This window comes from Athene noctua, chromosome 8 (assembly GCF_965140245.1).
Source record: "Athene noctua chromosome 8, bAthNoc1.hap1.1, whole genome shotgun sequence".
NCBI lineage: Eukaryota > Metazoa > Chordata > Aves > Strigiformes > Strigidae > Athene > Athene noctua.
Window position 1 is genome coordinate 3443443 of NC_134044.1, and position 20759 is coordinate 3464201.

The 20759-nt window shown below is 65.4% G+C and overlaps 1 protein-coding gene and 16 non-coding genes across 17 annotated transcripts; 1 reads left to right on the forward strand and 16 right to left on the reverse strand.

Annotated features, from left to right (window-relative positions):
• The first annotated feature begins 194 nt into the window (after positions 1–194).
• Positions 195–5725, forward strand: AIRE (autoimmune regulator). The gene is made up of 12 exons (XM_074912011.1): positions 195–2778; positions 2879–3053; positions 3163–3315; positions 3414–3485; positions 3611–3724; positions 3854–3978; positions 4136–4213; positions 4508–4623; positions 4696–4893; positions 4984–5080; positions 5340–5408; positions 5521–5725. Exons 1-12 carry the CDS (start codon positions 2638–2640, stop codon positions 5599–5601), a joined length of 1419 nt encoding a protein of 472 aa, XP_074768112.1. The 5' UTR covers positions 195–2637; the 3' UTR covers positions 5602–5725.
• Positions 5726–5999: 274 nt separating this feature from the next.
• Positions 6000–6118, reverse strand: LOC141963479 (5S ribosomal RNA). The gene has a single exon (XR_012634137.1). It is a non-coding gene; the product is annotated as a 5S ribosomal RNA (ribosomal RNA).
• Positions 6119–6923: 805 nt separating this feature from the next.
• On the reverse strand, positions 6924–7042 carry LOC141963490 (5S ribosomal RNA). Its single transcript, XR_012634148.1, has one exon. It is a non-coding gene; the product is annotated as a 5S ribosomal RNA (ribosomal RNA).
• Positions 7043–7848: 806 nt separating this feature from the next.
• Positions 7849–7967, reverse strand: LOC141963501 (5S ribosomal RNA). Its single transcript, XR_012634159.1, has one exon. It is a non-coding gene; the product is annotated as a 5S ribosomal RNA (ribosomal RNA).
• An 808-nt stretch (positions 7968–8775) lies between these two features.
• LOC141963512 (5S ribosomal RNA) lies at positions 8776–8894 on the reverse strand. Its single transcript, XR_012634170.1, has one exon. It is a non-coding gene; the product is annotated as a 5S ribosomal RNA (ribosomal RNA).
• Positions 8895–9699: 805 nt separating this feature from the next.
• On the reverse strand, positions 9700–9818 carry LOC141963452 (5S ribosomal RNA). Its single transcript, XR_012634110.1, has one exon. It is a non-coding gene; the product is annotated as a 5S ribosomal RNA (ribosomal RNA).
• An 807-nt stretch (positions 9819–10625) lies between these two features.
• LOC141963516 (5S ribosomal RNA) lies at positions 10626–10744 on the reverse strand. Its single transcript, XR_012634174.1, has one exon. It is a non-coding gene; the product is annotated as a 5S ribosomal RNA (ribosomal RNA).
• Positions 10745–11550: 806 nt separating this feature from the next.
• Positions 11551–11669, reverse strand: LOC141963463 (5S ribosomal RNA). The gene has a single exon (XR_012634121.1). It is a non-coding gene; the product is annotated as a 5S ribosomal RNA (ribosomal RNA).
• An 808-nt stretch (positions 11670–12477) lies between these two features.
• On the reverse strand, positions 12478–12596 carry LOC141963471 (5S ribosomal RNA). Its single transcript, XR_012634129.1, has one exon. It is a non-coding gene; the product is annotated as a 5S ribosomal RNA (ribosomal RNA).
• An 807-nt stretch (positions 12597–13403) lies between these two features.
• Positions 13404–13522, reverse strand: LOC141963472 (5S ribosomal RNA). Its single transcript, XR_012634130.1, has one exon. It is a non-coding gene; the product is annotated as a 5S ribosomal RNA (ribosomal RNA).
• Positions 13523–14326: 804 nt separating this feature from the next.
• LOC141963473 (5S ribosomal RNA) lies at positions 14327–14445 on the reverse strand. The gene has a single exon (XR_012634131.1). It is a non-coding gene; the product is annotated as a 5S ribosomal RNA (ribosomal RNA).
• An 807-nt stretch (positions 14446–15252) lies between these two features.
• Positions 15253–15371, reverse strand: LOC141963474 (5S ribosomal RNA). Its single transcript, XR_012634132.1, has one exon. It is a non-coding gene; the product is annotated as a 5S ribosomal RNA (ribosomal RNA).
• An 807-nt stretch (positions 15372–16178) lies between these two features.
• LOC141963475 (5S ribosomal RNA) lies at positions 16179–16297 on the reverse strand. Its single transcript, XR_012634133.1, has one exon. It is a non-coding gene; the product is annotated as a 5S ribosomal RNA (ribosomal RNA).
• An 807-nt stretch (positions 16298–17104) lies between these two features.
• On the reverse strand, positions 17105–17223 carry LOC141963476 (5S ribosomal RNA). The gene has a single exon (XR_012634134.1). It is a non-coding gene; the product is annotated as a 5S ribosomal RNA (ribosomal RNA).
• An 806-nt stretch (positions 17224–18029) lies between these two features.
• LOC141963477 (5S ribosomal RNA) lies at positions 18030–18148 on the reverse strand. Its single transcript, XR_012634135.1, has one exon. It is a non-coding gene; the product is annotated as a 5S ribosomal RNA (ribosomal RNA).
• An 807-nt stretch (positions 18149–18955) lies between these two features.
• LOC141963478 (5S ribosomal RNA) lies at positions 18956–19074 on the reverse strand. The gene has a single exon (XR_012634136.1). It is a non-coding gene; the product is annotated as a 5S ribosomal RNA (ribosomal RNA).
• An 804-nt stretch (positions 19075–19878) lies between these two features.
• LOC141963480 (5S ribosomal RNA) lies at positions 19879–19997 on the reverse strand. The gene has a single exon (XR_012634138.1). It is a non-coding gene; the product is annotated as a 5S ribosomal RNA (ribosomal RNA).
• Positions 19998–20759: the final 762 nt, after the last annotated feature.

Below are 20759 nucleotides of genomic sequence, written 5' to 3' on the forward strand. Positions count from 1 at the left end.
CCGAAGGTAAGGGGAGAGGGGTGAGAGCTCTGCACATGGTGGTGGCGTTTCACTGGTGCTGCCACTGTGCTTCAGGCTTAGGGAGGGGAGGCGAGGGGGGGCACCCGGTCTTCCTGGGGTGATCCCGCGGGGCGGCCCCTCGCTTCTGCCAGTTCTCTCCTGACAGGGATTCAGGGACGTGTTGCACAAGAGGAGCATGGGACAGGTGGTGTCAGAGACACACGCGGGGTGATGGTTTGTGTCACGGGACCTTGGCAAGGAGGGGAAAGGGCCCGTTTGCTTCAGCGGCTTTTCCCAGGAGGACGGAATCCAGGTGCATCCTGGGGCTGCAGATGCTTTTGATGGGCACCGAGTTGCTGATTTAACTGGCTGTTTGTGGAGAAACATCTTCAGCCATCACAGTCAGATCTGAGCTCAAATTGAACTCGCCTCCCTCAAACCTGTCGCTCTGAGTTCTGCAAGGGGAGCAAGTGAAAGGAGAGGGCACCCTGAAACCCAAGGGTGCCTGGGCTCCTCTGCACCCCAGCCTGGGGCCCCTGCAGCAGGGCAGGGCTCATACCAGCCCCAGGGTGGGTTTTACACCCCTCTGCAAGCTAAAGCTGACTCTTCATGGCCCTTAGAAGTACCTTTCAGCTGCCGAGGTTGGCTCTAAGCGAGGTTGTACAGGAGTACCCGTCTGATCTCCAGGACATAGGTGCCTCTTCACGTGGCTCCTGGCAGCTGCAGCTTTCCCTCCTGCGTAGCAGCTCAGAAAGGGCAAGGAACATATTAAAACCACCCAAAATGCAAATGATCACGCTACGGAGCAGACTGGATGTGGAAAACAATCTGTCCATGATTCAGAGCGCAGGAACAGTCACAAAGTTGGAATTTGGAACAAGTCAGAGCCCAGCGCTGTGGGCACGGGGCTGGTGGCTGCCTTGGGCAGCACCTGCCTGTGAGGGAGCTCCCGTAGCCACGGGCAGGTGGGCACAGGGAGGGGGCAGCCAGCCAGCCCAGCCTCGTCCTGGAGGTGTGACACAGCCCAGCGCAAGGTGGTGGTAACGAATGGCAGCACTGCAGGTGGGACACTGAGGAAAATGGTTTTCCTGGGAAGGGTGGAGCAGGCCTGTGAGGCTGTGTCATGAGTGTGCTTGTGCTCCGCACCGGTGGCTGGGCTGCCGGCGAGCTCCAGGCGGGGAGGTGAACCTCCCGTTTGCCTGACACCCATGTTTTGTCCCCGGGGTGGATGCACGGGGCAGGTGGTGGCAAAGCCATCCCCACCACAGCACTGAAATCCTGGTGTGGGGCACAGCAACCCAACCCCCTCCCACAGCTTCCAGTGCCTCCACGGGAAAAGTCACCCCCAATCCTGAAAGGAGCTTCAAGGCAAGTGTTTCCTTGGGTTAATGCATTAATTTATTAACCAGAATTGCGTGAGGGTATTTCCTGCTCTCACAGGCAGTATTATCTTATTCTTCCCGAGCTTCTGGATAGCCGCCGCTTCCTCCTGGCACGGCTTCGGAGCCAGCGAATACCACTCCATTTTTTTAGGATTTCCTGGTAGCTGTCCCTGCCCCTATCGCCTTGCGCCGTGCCATGGAGCACCCCCTCTTGCACCCCTTCCCCATCCTGCTTGGGTTGGGTTTTGCTGTACCACAGGCGTCAGGTGCTGCCCTGCAGTGTGGGGACAGCTGTGCACAGCCACGGCACCCCTGGCTGAGCCATCCAGGCAGCAGGGACATGTTTCTGGAGGGAGAGAGGCTGGAAATGAATCCTGGGGAAATCCCAAATGTTTGGGAAGAGGGATGGGAGCTTTGGAGCTTTCTCTTTTCTCTATGCCTGGTACAGAGCCACCAGACCTCCAGACTTCTATATGCCAGACGGTCCCAATGAGCTAGTTTCCCCCAGCTCCAAGTTTTTCACCACTGTGTGTTTCCAGTGAAATCACTTTATTGCCCAATTTCCCCGAGCAGTTGATGACAGCTGCGGGCAACGCCTGCCCAGGTAATCCCCCGGCTCCCTTGGGGGGCTGCCGTCCCTCTGGCTGGCTGGAGGGCAGCAGTGCGACGCTTCAGGGGGGTTGTTGGCTTGTTCAGTGTCCACAGTCGTACTCAAACACACGCTTCCAGGGTTTCTTTGGTGTCAGGAGGTGGTTTGCAGGTAGCCAGGGCAAATATTCCTATTTTCCCCCCGCTGTCAGGGTGTTACTTCCCACGTGCTCCTGCGGCCGAGTTTCTGAATGAGAAAAGCAGGTGCTGCGGAAAGTCCAGAAATTTTGGGGTGATGCCTGCCTGACGGCAGGGACGGGAGAGGTGGGGGCCTCTGCACCAGCACCCTGGCTGGCCCCCCTCTCCCCAGCCATCCCTGGGTGGTCACCTTGGGGTTGGGTGTCCTTCGCCAGCGATGGCAGCTGATGTCACGCCGGCTGTTGATGCTTGGGGCTGGGGAGCAGCCTGACCCCAAACCCCGGGGATGGGGGGTGCGGTGGTGCCGCAGGGACAGCGGGCGGCGGGAGGGGTGATCTCAGGTTACGCAGCCTCGTACAGAAATGAGTGGGCTGGCGGGATCCTGAGGAGGTTCCCGCTGTCGGCGGCCGGGGCTTATTAAAGGGGCTCGTCAGGGCGGGCTGCTTGGCCCGGGTGGCGTCCCCGCGGCATGGCGGGGCCGGGGGCCGAGGGCGACCTGCGGCACCTGCTGAAGCTGCACCGCACCGAGATCGCCATGGCAGTGGACGACGTCTTCCCGCTGCTGCACGGCCTGGCTGACCACGACGTCGTCCCCGAGCACGTCTTCAAGGTGAGGCCGTGGGCTGGGCAAGGATGGCCGTGCTGCGGGGCCAGGGCCTGGCTGGCGGCACTGGGGCGATGCGTGTCGACCGGCGGCGGTGGCACCGCAGGAGACGCTGAGCCGGACAGAGCGGGAGGGCTCCCACCGTGCTTTCCACGCGCTGCTCACCTGGCTGCTGGGCCGCGACGCCGCCACCGTCCGCGACTTCTGGGCCGTCCTCTTCAAAGACTACAACCTGGAGAGGTACACCCGTCTCCGGCCCCTCCGTGGCGCCTTCCCCAGAGGTAAGAGGGGGGCAGATGCGGCAGGAGGGGTCACTGGCACCCCTGGGGGCTGCCGGCAGGCAGGGGTGACGCCCAGCGCTGGCAGCAGCTGTCCCTGTCCCCTCTGCAGAGGTGGAGCTGGGGCAGCAGCGCCATGGGAGGTGCCTCTCCACCAGCCCCACCGCGCCGGCCCGGCACAGACCCCAAGGCAAGAGGAAAGCTCCCGAGGAGCGGGATGGGGCCCGAGTGGCGCAGCCCTCCCCGCAGCACATCTCCAGCCCCGGTACGGAGACCCTGAGTGGGAGGCAGATGGGGGGGGGTGTGGTCCCCGAGGCGCAGTGGGGTGCTGTGCCCCATGATGTCACTCTCACAACCCCACAGGGCCCCTGGCGAAGACAAGAAGCGTGAAGAAGCCGGAGGGCATGGATGGCCCCCGCACCCCCCGTGCTGGTGGTGAGTGCTGACACCCCCCCTGCCTCCCCCTTCCCTGGGGCAGCATTCGCCTGTGCACCCTGTTTGCCTGCAGTTGAGGGCGGGGGGAAGGCGGCCTGTCCCACTGAGCCGACCCCTGCCTGCAGCCCTCCAGGCAGTGGCCACCTCAGTGCAGCGTGCAGTGGCCGTGGCGGGCAGTGAGGTGCCTGTCACCCGGGGGGCCGTTGAGAGCATCCTCATCAAACACGTGCTGGAGCCAGGTAGGTGGAACCCAGCCCAGCCAACCTCATGCACAGTTTAGTTCCCAAATTTAGAATCTGCTCCCGGGGGGGGGGGGAGCCCCCCCCCCCCCCCCCCCCCCCCCGAACTGCTCTTGGCCTCTCTTGCAGGCAGCTCCAGGATGAGCAGCAAAGCAGGGGATGAGCCTTGTGCTCCAGCCACCTGTGAGGAGCCAGGGGCCAGGAGCAGAAGCCGCAGCCTGAAGCCCCCCACCCGGCCCAAGGCACCCCAAAGTGTACAGACACCCCCCACACCTGCTTTAGCCCCGACTTTTGCAGCTGCCCAAGGCTGCAATGGGGGCTTGTCCCTTTCTGGCAGCACAGCTGTGGTCTGGGGTGTCCCCCCGTGCTGTCCGAGCAGCTCCCCCAACACCCCTCTTATCTTGCCCGCAGAGTGGAGAGCCCCGACTGCACCCCCAGGGCCGGCTGCCGGTACCCACTGTGCACAGCCAGGACCCCACGCCCCACCAGGTGAGCCCCAAGCACAGCACCTGGTGAGCTGGGGGCTGTCGGGGTATCCCCAGCATGTCCCTGGGGCCTGGCCAAGCACAGGGGGCCAGTCACCAGGCTCCGACCCCCCAAAACACACAATTCCCAGCCTGAGAGGGGTTGGGGTGTTTGGTGCAGGGCAGGTGCCATGGGGGGAGAGGATGAGGGTGTGGAGAGACCGTGGGGTCCCCTGTGAGGGTGAGCCCTGCCACAGCCGTGGCTGCAGCCTGCAGGGGGGGCGATGGCGGTGAACCCCTGCCTGCTCCCCCGGGACAGGAGAATGAGGATGAGTGTGCGGCCTGCGGTGACGGCGGTGAGCTCATCTGCTGCGACGGCTGCCCCAGGGCCTTCCACCTCGCCTGCTTGGTGCCCCCGCTGCCCCGCGTCCCCAGGTGAGCCCCAGGGTGCACAGGGACCCCGGTGCCCCCCCGGCTGCTCCTCACGGCCCTGGTCCGGCTGCACAGCGGGACGTGGCGGTGCGGCTCCTGTGCGGGGGGCGCAGCCGAGCCGGGGCAGCTGCGGGAGGCGGCTGTGGAGCGACCCCCCGAGATGCCGGGGGAGGAGGCATGCGGCACCCGGGACGACGACAGGATGATATGCGGCCGCTGTTTCACCCATATCCCCACACCTCGGCACTGCTCCACGCCCGGCGGGGACCCCGGGTGAGCCCCCGCCATCCCCCACATCCCAGCCTAAATCCTCCCCTGCGGAGGGGCTGCCCTGACGGTCCATGTCCCCCCCACGGGACGTAGGGGGCTGCTGCTCTGCACATCCTGCGCGGGCCCCCCGGCCACAGGCAGCCTCGACAGCACCGCGGTGGCCGGACACCACCCGCTACAGGCTGCCAAGGTGGGTACAGGCAGCGCCTGGCCTGGGGAGGGAAATGGTGGGGGGGAGGTACAAAGGGTACGATGAGGCCGAGGAGCGATGGCCCAAGCTGGGTGAGTACGGGCGAGCGGCGGCTGCAGGACAGGTCAGGTAGTGACATTGTGCCAGAGGGGCTGTCAGCTGAGATGGCACCACAGACTGAACCCAGACACCAGCCTTGACCAAAACGGTGCAGGCAGAGGGCAGGCAGGAAAGCGGGCAGGATGTTTCCCTCCCTCAGGCAGAGGACATCTCCCCCGGCACCGACCCCGCACTGAGCAGGGACGAGCTCGACGCTCTCCTGAGTGAGGTATGGCACTGGCGAGGGGTACGGCGCTGGTGTGACCCAGAGAGACGCCAGGCTGGGAGCAAGGGGGGGACGGGAAGCAAAATGGAGAGTGACCCCAGGGGCTGTCCCGCAGGGGGCCTGGGACGGGATCCTGAGCTGGGCGTTCCAGAACATGGCCCGGCCCCTCACAGACACACACGGACTCTTCACCTGATGCACCCCGGCTGCGGCGGCACCCCCGCAGAACAGGGGAGGCAGAAAGCGGCACAGGTGGGGTGTGCACCAGGAACTACACAGGAACCAGGGCGTGGTGAAAACTCGGCATGTCATTAAACAAAAACACCCCCCAAGAAACAGGAGAGACGCCTGCAAAGCACGGGGTACGGAAAATGACTCATGAAAAAGTGGGGGCAGAGAATACATGAAAACAAAATTAAAAAGAGGGGAAGTGTCTTTATTGAATAACCAAAACCCATCAAGATTGAAAATAAAACCCCAATCCAACCTGCCTGAATTGCCCACAAAAGCAACTGCAAAAATAAAACCCTCTCCCGATATCAATAACCCAATGACAAGACAAGAGTAAACGCTGCCATCCAGGTCCATGGCAAAAGCCTACAGCACCCGGTATTCCCAGGCGGTCTCCCATCCAAGTACTAACCGGGCCCGACCCTGCTTAGCTTCCGAGATCAGACGAGATCGGGCGTTCTCAGGGTGGTATGGCCGTAGGCACCCCCCAGCCCCACAACAGCCCTCTCCACTCCCCCCTGACACGCGCACACACCCCCCTACAGCCAACAACACCTCCCACCAGGGCACAAACACACACACGCATGCCGCACTCACCACAAACACACACACGCCTCACACCCCTCAACACACAACAACACGCTCCACACCCTACACCGCCCTAACGCCCCAACGGAGACACACGCACCCCCAGCGCACAGCGGCAAAACACCCCGCGCACACCACACTCAACACAACACCCCCTCGGCAACACCTCCACGTTCACACACACACACACAACGCAACCCTCTCCCACCAAAAGCCCCCTTACACACCAACACAGAGCTCCAAACAACCCCCAGCGCAACGGGGACACCGACAACCCTGACGCGCACAGCCCCCCAACAACACCTGCACGGCCCTGCCCACGCCTCCAACACTGCCCCAACAAAGCGCCCTCTCTCAAAAACAACACCACGTTCCAAGCCGGCGCTACAGCCTCGCCGCCTGACGGGGCGGGTGGCCGGCCCACCGTGACGCAAACGGCCCCCCCTCCACCACCCCCAGACACAACCGCACTGATCCAACGCAGCGCGGTGCCGCCAACAGGCCTCTTGCAGAAGCCCCCCCGCGCTCCCAGCCCGCACTACGGCCTCACCGAGCCACGCGCTGCCGGTCGGGGACTCCCCGGCCCAGAGACCCCCGCAGCACCCGCCCGGGCACACCTGCACGGAAGGCCCAGAGGTGTGCCCCTGGGCGAGAGCCCACGCGGCAGCCCCGAAAAAGAAATGGCGCCCCGGCGGCAAAAGCCTACAGCACCCGGTATTCCCAGGCGGTCTCCCATCCAAGTACTAACCGGGCCCGACCCTGCTTAGCTTCCGAGATCAGACGAGATCGGGCGTTCTCAGGGTGGTATGGCCGTAGGCACCCCCCAGCCCCACAACAGCCCTCTCCACTCCCCCCTGACACGCGCACACACCCCCCTACAGCCAACAACACCTCCCACCAGGGCACAAACACACACACGCATGCCGCACTCACCACAAACACACACACGCCTCACACCCCTCAACACACAACAACACGCTCCACACCCTACACCGCCCTAACGCCCCAACGGAGACACACGCACCCCCAGCGCACAGCGGCAAAACACCCCGCGCACACCACACTCAACACAACACCCCCACGGCAACACCTCCACGTTCACACGCACACACACACAACGCAACCCTCTCCCACCAAAAGCCCCCTTACACACCAACACACAGCTCCAAACAACCCCCAGCGCAACGGGGACACCGACAACCCTGACGCGCACAGCCCCCCAACAACACCTGCACGGCCCTGCCCACGCCTCCAACACTGCCCCAACAAAGCGCCCTCTCTCAAAAACAACACCACGTTCCAAGCCGGCGCTACAGCCTCGCCGCCTGACGGGGCGGGGGGCAGGCACACCGTGATACAAGCGGACCCCCTCCACCACCCCCAGACACAACCGCACGGACCCCCCGCAGCGCGGTGCCGCCAACAGGCCTCTTGCAGAAGCCCCCCCGCGCTCCCAGCCCGCACTACGGCCTCACCGAGCCACGCGCTGCCGGTCGGGGACTCCCCGGCCCAGAGACCCCCGCAGCACCCGCCCGGGCACACCTGCACGGAAGGCCCAGAGGTGTGCCCCTGGGCGAGAGCCCACGCGCCAGCCCCGAAAAAGAAATGGCGCCCCGGCGGCAAAAGCCTACAGCACCCGGTATTCCCAGGCGGTCTCCCATCCAAGTACTAACCGGGCCCGACCCTGCTTAGCTTCCGAGATCAGACGAGATCGGGCGTTCTCAGGGTGGTATGGCCGTAGGCACCCCCCAGCCCCACAACAGCCCTCTCCACTCCCCCCTGACACGCGCACACACCCCCCTACAGCCAACAACACCTCCCACCAGGGCACAAACACACACACGCATGCCGCACTCACCACAAACACACACACGCCTCACACCCCTCAACACACAACAACACGCTCCACACCCTACACCGCCCTAACGCCCCAACGGAGACACACGCACCCCCAGCGCACAGCGGCAAAACACCCCGCGCACACCACACTCAACACAACACCCCCACGGCAACACCTCCACGTTCACACACACACACACATACACGCAACCCTCTCCCACCAAAAGCCCCCTTAGACACCAACACAGAGCTCCAAACAACCCCCAGCGCAACGGGGACACCGACAACCCTGACGCGCACAGCCCCCCAACAACACCTGCACGGCCCTGCCCACGCCTCCAACACTGCCCCAACAAAGCGCCCTCTCTCAAAAACAACACCACGTTCCAAGCCGGCGCTACAGCCTCGCCGCCTGACGGGGCGGGTGGCCGGCCCACCGTGACGCAAACGGCCCCCCCTCCACCACCCCCAGACACAACCGCACAGACCCCCCGCAGCGCGGTGCCGCCAACAGGCCTCTTGCAGAAGCCCCCCCGCGCTCCCAGCCCGCACTACGGCCTCACCGAGCCACGCGCTGCCGGTCGGGGACTCCCCGGCCCAGAGACCCCCGCAGCACCCGCCTGGGCACACCTGCACGGAAGGCCCAGAGGTGTGCCCCTGGGCGAGAGCCCACGCGCCAGCCCCGAAAAAGAAATGGCGCCCCGGCGGCAAAAGCCTACAGCACCCGGTATTCCCAGGCGGTCTCCCATCCAAGTACTAACCGGGCCCGACCCTGCTTAGCTTCCGAGATCAGACGAGATCGGGCGTTCTCAGGGTGGTATGGCCGTAGGCACCCCCCAGCCCCACAACAGCCCTCTCCACTCCCCCCTGACACGCGCACACACCCCCCTACAGCCAACAACACCTCCCACCAGGGCACAAACACACACACGCATGCCGCACTCACCACAAACACACACACGCCTCACACCCCTCAACACACAACAACACGCTCCACACCCTACACCGCCCTAACGCCCCAACGGAGACACACGCACCCCCAGCGCACAGCGGCAAAACACCCCGCGCACACCACACTCAACACAACACCCCCTCGGCAACACCTCCACGTTCACACACACACACACAACGCAACCCTCTCCCACCAAAAGCCCCCTTACACACCAACACAGAGCTCCAAACAACCCCCAGCGCAACGGGGACACCGACAACCCTGACGCGCACAGCCCCCCAACAACACCTGCACGGCCCTGCCCACGCCTCCAACACTGCCCCAACAAAGCGCCCTCTCTCAAAAACAACACCACGTTCCAAGCCGGCGCTACAGCCTCGCCGCCTGACGGGGCGGGTGGCCGGCCCACCGTGACGCAAACGGCCCCCCCTCCACCACCCCCAGACACAACCGCACTGATCCAACGCAGCGCGGTGCCGCCAACAGGCCTCTTGCAGAAGCCCCCCCGCGCTCCCAGCCCGCACTACGGCCTCACCGAGCCACGCGCTGCCGGTCGGGGACTCCCCGGCCCAGAGACCCCCGCAGCACCCGCCCGGGCACACCTGCACGGAAGGCCCAGAGGTGTGCCCCTGGGCGAGAGCCCACGCGCCAGCCCCGAAAAAGAAATGGCGCCCCGGCGGCAAAAGCCTACAGCACCCGGTATTCCCAGGCGGTCTCCCATCCAAGTACTAACCGGGCCCGACCCTGCTTAGCTTCCGAGATCAGACGAGATCGGGCGTTCTCAGGGTGGTATGGCCGTAGGCACCCCCCAGCCCCACAACAGCCCTCTCCACTCCCCCCTGACACGCGCACACACCCCCCTACAGCCAACAACACCTCCCACCAGGGCACAAACACACACACGCATGCCGCACTCACCACAAACACACACACGCCTCACACCCCTCAACACACAACAACACGCTCCACACCCTACACCGCCCTAACGCCCCAACGGAGACACACGCACCCCCAGCGCACAGCGGCAAAACACCCCGCGCACACCACACTCAACACAACACCCCCACGGCAACACCTCCACGTTCACACGCACACACACACAACGCAACCCTCTCCCACCAAAAGCCCCCTTACACACCAACACACAGCTCCAAACAACCCCCAGCGCAACGGGGACACCGACAACCCTGACGCGCACAGCCCCCCAACAACACCTGCACGGCCCTGCCCACGCCTCCAACACTGCCCCAACAAAGCGCCCTCTCTCAAAAACAACACCACGTTCCAAGCCGGCGCTACAGCCTCGCCGCCTGACGGGGCGGGTGGCCGGCCCACCGTGACGCAAACGGCCCCCCCTCCACCACCCCCAGACACAACCGCACAGACCCCCCGCAGCGCGGTGCCGCCAACAGGCCTCTTGCAGAAGCCCCCCCGCGCTCCCAGCCCGCACTACGGCCTCACCGAGCCACGCGCTGCCGGTCGGGGACTCCCCGGCCCAGAGACCCCCGCAGCACCCGCCCGGGCACACCTGCACGGAAGGCCCAGAGGTGTGCCCCTGGGCGAGAGCCCACGCGCCAGCCCCGAAAAAGAAATGGCGCCCCGGCGGCAAAAGCCTACAGCACCCGGTATTCCCAGGCGGTCTCCCATCCAAGTACTAACTGGGCCCGACCCTGCTTAGCTTCCGAGATCAGACGAGATCGGGCGTTCTCAGGGTGGTATGGCCGTAGGCACCCCCCAGCCCCACAACAGCCCTCTCCACTCCCCCCTGACACGCGCACACACCCCCCTACAGCCAACAACACCTCCCACCAGGGCACAAACACACACACGCATGCCGCACTCACCACAAACACACACACGCCTCACACCCCTCAACACACAACAACACGCTCCACACCCTACACCGCCCTAACGCCCCAACGGAGACACACGCACCCCCAGCGCACAGCGGCAAAACACCCGGCGCACACCACACTCAACACAACACCCCCACGGCAACACCTCCACGTTCACACGCACACACACACAACGCAACCCTCTCCCACCAAAAGCCCCCTTACACACCAACACACAGCTCCAAACAACCCCCAGCGCAACGGGGACACCGACAACCCTGACGCGCACAGCCCCCCAACAACACCTGCACGGCCCTGCCCACGCCTCCAACACTGCCCCAACAAAGCGCCCTCTCTCAAAAACAACACCACGTTCCAAGCCGGCGCTACAGCCTCGCCGCCTGACGGGGCGGGGGGCAGGCACACCGTGATACAAGCGGACCCCCTCCACCACCCCCAGACACAACCGCACGGACCCCCCGCAGCGCGGTGCCGCCAACAGGCCTCTTGCAGAAGCCCCCCCGCGCTCCCAGCCCGCACTACGGCCTCACCGAGCCACGCGCTGCCGGTCGGGGACTCCCCGGCCCAGAGACCCCCGCAGCACCCGCCCGGGCACACCTGCACGGAAGGCCCAGAGGTGTGCCCCTGGGCGAGAGCCCACGCGCCAGCCCCGAAAAAGAAATGGCGCCCCGGCGGCAAAAGCCTACAGCACCCGGTATTCCCAGGCGGTCTCCCATCCAAGTACTAACCGGGCCCGACCCTGCTTAGCTTCCGAGATCAGACGAGATCGGGCGTTCTCAGGGTGGTATGGCCGTAGGCACCCCCCAGCCCCACAACAGCCCTCTCCACTCCCCCCTGACACGCGCACACACCCCCCTACAGCCAACAACACCTCCCACCAGGGCACAAACACACACACGCATGCCGCACTCACCACAAACACACACACGCCTCACACCCCTCAACACACAACAACACGCTCCACACCCTACACCGCCCTAACGCCCCAACGGAGACACACGCACCCCCAGCGCACAGCGGCAAAACACCCGGCGCACACCACACTCAACACAACACCCCCACGGCAACACCTCCACGTTCACACACACACACACATACACGCAACCCTCTCCCACCAAAAGCCCCCTTAGACACCAACACAGAGCTCCAAACAACCCCCAGCGCAACGGGGACACCGACAACCCTGACGCGCACAGCCCCCCAACAACACCTGCACGGCCCTGCCCACGCCTCCAACACTGCCCCAACAAAGCGCCCTCTCTCAAAAACAACACCACGTTCCAAGCCGGCGCTACAGCCTCGCCGCCTGACGGGGCGGGTGGCCGGCCCACCGTGACGCAAACGGCCCCCCCTCCACCAACCCCAGACACAACCGCACTGATCCAACGCAGCGCGGTGCCGCCAACAGGCCTCTTGCAGAAGCCCCCCCGCGCTCCCAGCCCGCACTACGGCCTCACCGAGCCACGCGCTGCCGGTCGGGGACTCCCCGGCCCAGAGACCCCCGCAGCACCCGCCCGGGCACACCTGCACGGAAGGCCCAGAGGTGTGCCCCTGGGCGAGAGCCCACGCGCCAGCCCCGAAAAAGAAATGGCGCCCCGGCGGCAAAAGCCTACAGCACCCGGTATTCCCAGGCGGTCTCCCATCCAAGTACTAACCGGGCCCGACCCTGCTTAGCTTCCGAGATCAGACGAGATCGGGCGTTCTCAGGGTGGTATGGCCGTAGGCACCCCCCAGCCCCACAACAGCCCTCTCCACTCCCCCCTGACACGCGCACACACCCCCCTACAGCCAACAACACCTCCCACCAGGGCACAAACACACACACGCATGCCGCACTCACCACAAACACACACACGCCTCACACCCCTCAACACACAACAACACGCTCCACACCCTACACCGCCCTAACGCCCCAACGGAGACACACGCACCCCCAGCGCACAGCGGCAAAACACCCGGCGCACACCACACTCAACACAACACCCCCACGGCAACACCTCCACGTTCACACACACACACACATACACGCAACCCTCTCCCACCAAAAGCCCCCTTAGACACCAACACAGAGCTCCAAACAACCCCCAGCGCAACGGGGACACCGACAACCCTGACGCGCACAGCCCCCCAACAACACCTGCACGGCCCTGCCCACGCCTCCAACACTGCCCCAACAAAGCGCCCTCTCTCAAAAACAACACCACGTTCCAAGCCGGCGCTACAGCCTCGCCGCCTGACGGGGCGGGGGGCAGGCACACCGTGATACAAGCGGACCCCCTCCACCACCCCCAGACACAACCGCACGGACCCCCCGCAGCGCGGTGCCGCCAACAGGCCTCTTGCAGAAGCCCCCCCGCGCTCCCAGCCCGCACTACGGCCTCACCGAGCCACGCGCTGCCGGTCGGGGACTCCCCGGCCCAGAGACCCCCGCAGCACCCGCCCGGGCACACCTGCACGGAAGGCCCAGAGGTGTGCCCCTGGGCGAGAGCCCACGCGCCAGCCCCGAAAAAGAAATGGCGCCCCGGCGGCAAAAGCCTACAGCACCCGGTATTCCCAGGCGGTCTCCCATCCAAGTACTAACCGGGCCCGACCCTGCTTAGCTTCCGAGATCAGACGAGATCGGGCGTTCTCAGGGTGGTATGGCCGTAGGCACCCCCCAGCCCCACAACAGCCCTCTCCACTCCCCCCTGACACGCGCACACACCCCCCTACAGCCAACAACACCTCCCACCAGGGCACAAACACACACACGCATGCCGCACTCACCACAAACACACACACGCCTCACACCCCTCAACACACAACAACACGCTCCACACCCTACAACGCCCTAACGCCCCAACGGAGACACACGCACCCCCAGCGCACAGCGGCAAAACACCCCGCGCACACCACACTCAACACAACACCCCCTCGGCAACACCTCCACGTTCACACACACACACACAACGCAACCCTCTCCCACCAAAAGCCCCCTTACACACCAACACACAGCTCCAAACAACCCCCAGCGCAACGGGGACACCGACAACCCTGACGCGCACAGCCCCCCAACAACACCTGCACGGCCCTGCCCACGCCTCCAACACTGCCCCAACAAAGCGCCCTCTCTCAAAAACAACACCACGTTCCAAGCCGGCGCTACAGCCTCGCCGCCTGACGGGGCGGGGGGCAGGCACACCGTGATACAAGCGGACCCCCTCCACCACCCCCAGACACAACCGCACGGACCCCCCGCAGCGCGGTGCCGCCAACAGGCCTCTTGCAGAAGCCCCCCCGCGCTCCCAGCCCGCACTACGGCCTCACCGAGCCACGCGCTGCCGGTCGGGGACTCCCCGGCCCAGAGACCCCCGCAGCACCCGCCCGGGCACACCTGCACGGAAGGCCCAGAGGTGTGCCCCTGGGCGAGAGCCCACGCGCCAGCCCCGAAAAAGAAATGGCGCCCCGGCGGCAAAAGCCTACAGCACCCGGTATTCCCAGGCGGTCTCCCATCCAAGTACTAACCGGGCCCGACCCTGCTTAGCTTCCGAGATCAGACGAGATCGGGCGTTCTCAGGGTGGTATGGCCGTAGGCACCCCCCAGCCCCACAACAGCCCTCTCCACTCCCCCCTGACACGCGCACACACCCCCCTACAGCCAACAACACCTCCCACCAGGGCACAAACACACACACGCATGCCGCACTCACCACAAACACACACACGCCTCACACCCCTCAACACACAACAACACGCTCCACACCCTACACCGCCCTAACGCCCCAACGGAGACACACGCACCCCCAGCGCACAGCGGCAAAACACCCGGCGCACACCACACTCAACACAACACCCCCACGGCAACACCTCCACGTTCACACACACACACACATACACGCAACCCTCTCCCACCAAAAGCCCCCTTAGACACCAACACAGAGCTCCAAACAACCCCCAGCGCAACGGGGACACCGACAACCCTGACGCGCACAGCCCCCCAACAACACCTGCACGGCCCTGCCCACGCCTCCAACACTGCCCCAACAAAGCGCCCTCTCTCAAAAACAACACCACGTTCCAAGCCGGCGCTACAGCCTCGCCGCCTGACGGGGCGGGGGGCAGGCACACCGTGATACAAGCGGACCCCCTCCACCACCCCCAGACACAACCGCACGGACCCCCCGCAGCGCGGTGCCGCCAACAGGCCTCTTGCAGAAGCCCCCCCGCGCTCCCAGCCCGCACTACGGCCTCACCGAGCCACGCGCTGCCGGTCGGGGACTCCCCGGCCCAGAGACCCCCGCAGCACCCGCCCGGGCACACCTGCACGGAAGGCCCAGAGGTGTGCCCCTGGGCGAGAGCCCACGCGCCAGCCCCGAAAAAGAAATGGCGCCCCGGCGGCAAAAGCCTACAGCACCCGGTATTCCCAGGCGGTCTCCCATCCAAGTACTAACCGGGCCCGACCCTGCTTAGCTTCCGAGATCAGACGAGATCGGGCGTTCTCAGGGTGGTATGGCCGTAGGCACCCCCCAGCCCCACAACAGCCCTCTCCACTCCCCCCTGACACGCGCACACACCCCCCTACAGCCAACAACACCTCCCACCAGGGCACAAACACACACACGCATGCCGCACTCACCACAAACACACACACGCCTCACACCCCTCAACACACAACAACACGCTCCACACCCTACACCGCCCTAACGCCCCAACGGAGACACACGCACCCCCAGCGCACAGCGGCAAAACACCCCGCGCACACCACACTCAACACAACACCCCCACGGCAACACCTCCACGTTCACACGCACACACACACAACGCAACCCTCTCCCACCAAAAGCCCCCTTACACACCAACACACAGCTCCAAACAACCCCCAGCGCAACGGGGACACCGACAACCCTGACGCGCACAGCCCCCCAACAACACCTGCACGGCCCTGCCCACGCCTCCAACACTGCCCCAACAAAGCGCCCTCTCTCAAAAACAACACCACGTTCCAAGCCGGCGCTACAGCCTCGCCGCCTGACGGGGCGGGTGGCCGGCCCACCGTGACGCAAACGGCCCCCCCTCCACCACCCCCAGACACAACCGCACATACCCCCCGCAGCGCGGTGCCGCCAACAGGCCTCTTGCAGAAGCCCCCCCGCGCTCCCAGCCCGCACTACGGCCTCACCGAGCCACGCGCTGCCGGTCGGGGACTCCCCGGCCCAGAGACCCCCGCAGCACCCGCCCGGGCACACCTGCACGGAAGGCCCAGAGGTGTGCCCCTGGGCGAGAGCCCACGCGCCAGCCCCGAAAAAGAAATGGCGCCCCGGCGGCAAAAGCCTACAGCACCCGGTATTCCCAGGCGGTCTCCCATCCAAGTACTAACCGGGCCCGACCCTGCTTAGCTTCCGAGATCAGACGAGATCGGGCGTTCTCAGGGTGGTATGGCCGTAGGCACCCCCCAGCCCCACAACAGCCCTCTCCACTCCCCCCTGACACGCGCACACACCCCCCTACAGCCAACAACACCTCCCACCAGGGCACAAACACACACACGCATGCCGCACTCACCACAAACACACACACGCCTCACACCCCTCAACACACAACAACACGCTCCACACCCTACACCGCCCTAACGCCCCAACGGAGACACACGCACCCCCAGCGCACAGCGGCAAAACACCCGGCGCACACCACACTCAACACAACACCCCCACGGCAACACCTCCACGTTCACACACACACACACATACACGCAACCCTCTCCCACCAAAAGCCCCCTTAGACACCAACACAGAGCTCCAAACAACCCCCAGCGCAACGGGGACACCGACAACCCTGACGCGCACAGCCCCCCAACAACACCTGCACGGCCCTGCCCACGCCTCCAACACTGCCCCAACAAAGCGCCCTCTCTCAAAAACAACACCACGTTCCAAGCCGGCGCTACAGCCTCGCCGCCTGACGGGGCGGGGGGCAGGCACACCGTGATACAAGCGGACCCCCTCCACCACCCCCAGACACAACCGCACGGACCCCCCGCAGCGCGGTGCCGCCAACAGGCCTCTTGCAGAAGCCCCCCCGCGCTCCCAGCCCGCACTACGGCCTCACCGAGCCACGCGCTGCCGGTCGGGGACTCCCCGGCCCAGAGACCCCCGCAGCACCCGCCCGGGCACACCTGCACGGAAGGCCCAGAGGTGTGCCCCTGGGCGAGAGCCCACGCGCCAGCCCCGAAAAAGAAATGGCGCCCCGGCGGCAAAAGCCTACAGCACCCGGTATTCCCAGGCGGTCTCCCATCCAAGTACTAACCGGGCCCGACCCTGCTTAGCTTCCGAGATCAGACGAGATCGGGCGTTCTCAGGGTGGTATGGCCGTAGGCACCCCCCAGCCCCACAACAGCCCTCTCCACTCCCCCCTGACACGCGCACACACCCCCCTACAGCCAACAACACCTCCCACCAGGGCACAAACACACACACGCATGCCGCACTCACCACAAACACACACACGCCTCACACCCCTCAACACACAACAACACGCTCCACACCCTACACCGCCCTAACGCCCCAACGGAGACACACGCACCCCCAGCGCACAGCGGCAAAACACCCGGCGCACACCACACTCAACACAACACCCCCACGGCAACACCTCCACGTTCACACGCACACACACACAACGCAACCCTCTCCCACCAAAAGCCCCCTTACACACCAACACACAGCTCCAAACAACCCCCAGCGCAACGGGGACACCGACAACCCTGACGCGCACAGCCCCCCAACAACACCTGCACGGCCCTGCCCACGCCTCCAACACTGCCCCAACAAAGCGCCCTCTCTCAAAAACAACACCACGTTCCAAGCCGGCGCTACAGCCTCGCCGCCTGACGGGGCGGGGGGCAGGCACACCGTGATACAAGCGGACCCCCTCCACCACCCCCAGACACAACCGCACGGACCCCCCGCAGCGCGGTGCCGCCAACAGGCCTCTTGCAGAAGCCCCCCCGCGCTCCCAGCCCGCACTACGGCCTCACCGAGCCACGCGCTGCCGGTCGGGGACTCCCCGGCCCAGAGACCCCCGCAGCACCCGCCCGGGCACACCTGCACGGAAGGCCCAGAGGTGTGCCCCTGGGCGAGAGCCCACGCGCCAGCCCCGAAAAAGAAATGGCGCCCCGGCGGCAAAAGCCTACAGCACCCGGTATTCCCAGGCGGTCTCCCATCCAAGTACTAACCGGGCCCGACCCTGCTTAGCTTCCGAGATCAGACGAGATCGGGCGTTCTCAGGGTGGTATGGCCGTAGGCACCCCCCAGCCCCACAACAGCCCTCTCCACTCCCCCCTGACACGCGCACACACCCCCCTACAGCCAACAACACCTCCCACCAGGGCACAAACACACACACGCATGCCGCACTCACCACAAACACACACACGCCTCACACCCCTCAACACACAACAACACGCTCCACACCCTACACCGCCCTAACGCCCCAACGGAGACACACGCACCCCCAGCGCACAGCGGCAAAACACCCGGCGCACACCACACTCAACACAACACCCCCACGGCAACACCTCCACGTTCACACGCACACACACACAACGCAACCCTCTCCCACCAAAAGCCCCCTTACACACCAACACACAGCTCCAAACAACCCCCAGCGCAACGGGGACACCGACAACCCTGACGCGCACAGCCCCCCAACAACACCTGCACGGCCCTGCCCACGCCTCCAACACTGCCCCAACAAAGCGCCCTCTCTCAAAAACAACACCACGTTCCAAGCCGGCGCTACAGCCTCGCCGCCTGACGGGGCGGGTGGCCGGCCCACCGTGACGCAAACGGCCCCCCCTCCACCACCCCCAGACACAACCGCACAGACCCCCCGCAGCGCGGTGCCGCCAACAGGCCTCTTGCAGAAGCCCCCCCGCGCTCCCAGCCCGCACTACGGCCTCACCGAGCCACGCGCTGCCGGTCGGGGACTCCCCGGCCCAGAGACCCCCGCAGCACCCGCCCGGGCACACCTGCACGGAAGGCCCAGAGGTGTGCCCCTGGGCGAGAGCCCACGCGCCAGCCCCGAAAAAGAAATGGCGCCCCGGCGGCAAAAGCCTACAGCACCCGGTATTCCCAGGCGGTCTCCCATCCAAGTACTAACCGGGCCCGACCCTGCTTAGCTTCCGAGATCAGACGAGATCGGGCGTTCTCAGGGTGGTATGGCCGTAGGCACCCCCCAGCCCCACAACAGCCCTCTCCACTCCCCCCTGACACGCGCACACACCCCCCTACAGCCAACAACACCTCCCACCAGGGCACAAACACACACACGCATGCCGCACTCACCACAAACACACACACGCCTCACACCCCTCAACACACAACAACACGCTCCACACCCTACAACGCCCTAACGCCCCAACGGAGACACACGCACCCCCAGCGCACAGCGGCAAAACACCCCGCGCACACCACACTCAACACAACACCCCCTCGGCAACACCTCCACGTTCACACACACACACACAACGCAACCCTCTCCCACCAAAAGCCCCCTTACACACCAACACAGAGCTCCAAACAACCCCCAGCGCAACGGGGACACCGACAACCCTGACGCGCACAGCCCCCCAACAACACCTGCACGGCCCTGCCCACGCCTCCAACACTGCCCCAACAAAGCGCCCTCTCTCAAAAACAACACCACGTTCCAAGCCGGCGCTACAGCCTCGCCGCCTGACGGGGCGGGGGGCAGGCACACCGTGATACAAGCGGACCCCCTCCACCACCCCCAGACACAACCGCACGGACCCCCCGCAGCGCGGTGCCGCCAACAGGCCTCTTGCAGAAGCCCCCCCGCGCTCCCAGCCCGCACTACGGCCTCACCGAGCCACGCGCTGCCGGTCGGGGACTCCCCGGCCCAGAGACCCCCGCAGCACCCGCCCGGGCACACCTGCACGGAAGGCCCAGAGGTGTGCCCCTGGGCGAGAGCCCACGCGCCAGCCCCGAAAAAGAAATGGCGCCCCGGCGGCAAAAGCCTACAGCACCCGGTATTCCCAGGCGGTCTCCCATCCAAGTACTAACCGGGCCCGACCCTGCTTAGCTTCCGAGATCAGACGAGATCGGGCGTTCTCAGGGTGGTATGGCCGTAGGCACCCCCCAGCCCCACAACAGCCCTCTCCACTCCCCCCTGACACGCGCACACACCCCCCTACAGCCAACAACACCTCCCACCAGGGCACAAACACACACACGCATGCCGCACTCACCACAAACACACACACGCCTCACACCCCTCAACACACAACAACACGCTCCACACCCTACACCGCCCTAACGCCCCAACGGAGACACACGCACCCCCAGCGCACAGCGGCAAAACACCCGGCGCACACCACACTCAACACAACACCCCCACGGCAACACCTCCACGTTCACACGCACACACACACAACGCAACCCTCTCCCACCAAAAGCCCCCTTACACACCAACACAGAGCTCCAAACAACCCCCAGCGCAACGGGGACACCGACAACCCTGACGCGCACAGCCCCCCAACAACACCTGCACGGCCCTGCCCACGCCTCCAACACTGCCCCAACAAAGCGCCCTCTCTCAAAAACAACACCACGTTCCAAGCCGGCGCTACAGCCTCGCCGCCTGACGGGGCGGGTGGCCGGCCCACCGTGACGCAAACGGCCCCCCCTCCACCACCCCCAGACACAACCGCACAGACCCCCCGCAGCGCGGTGCCGCCAACAGGCCTCTTGCAGAAGCCCCCCCGCGCTCCCAGCCCGCACTACGGCCTCACCGAGCCACGCGCTGCCGGTCGGGGACTCCCCGGCCCAGAGACCCCCGCAGCACCCGCCCGGGCACACCTGCACGGAAGGCCCAGAGGTGTGCCCCTGGGCGAGA

What these genes read in the sequence shown, in the direction of transcription:
- AIRE (XM_074912011.1), top strand. Translation starts at nt 2,638, where the DNA reads ATGGCGGGGCCGGGGGCCGAGGGCGACCTGCGGCACCTGCTGAAGCTG. An exon ending in TCCCCGAGCACGTCTTCAAG is followed by an intron (nt 2,779 to 2,878) that starts GTGAGGCCGTGG and finishes GTGGCACCGCAG; the next exon opens with GAGACGCTGAGCCGGACAGA. An exon ending in AGGACCCCACGCCCCACCAG is followed by an intron (nt 4,214 to 4,507) that starts GTGAGCCCCAAG and finishes CCCCCGGGACAG; the next exon opens with GAGAATGAGGATGAGTGTGC.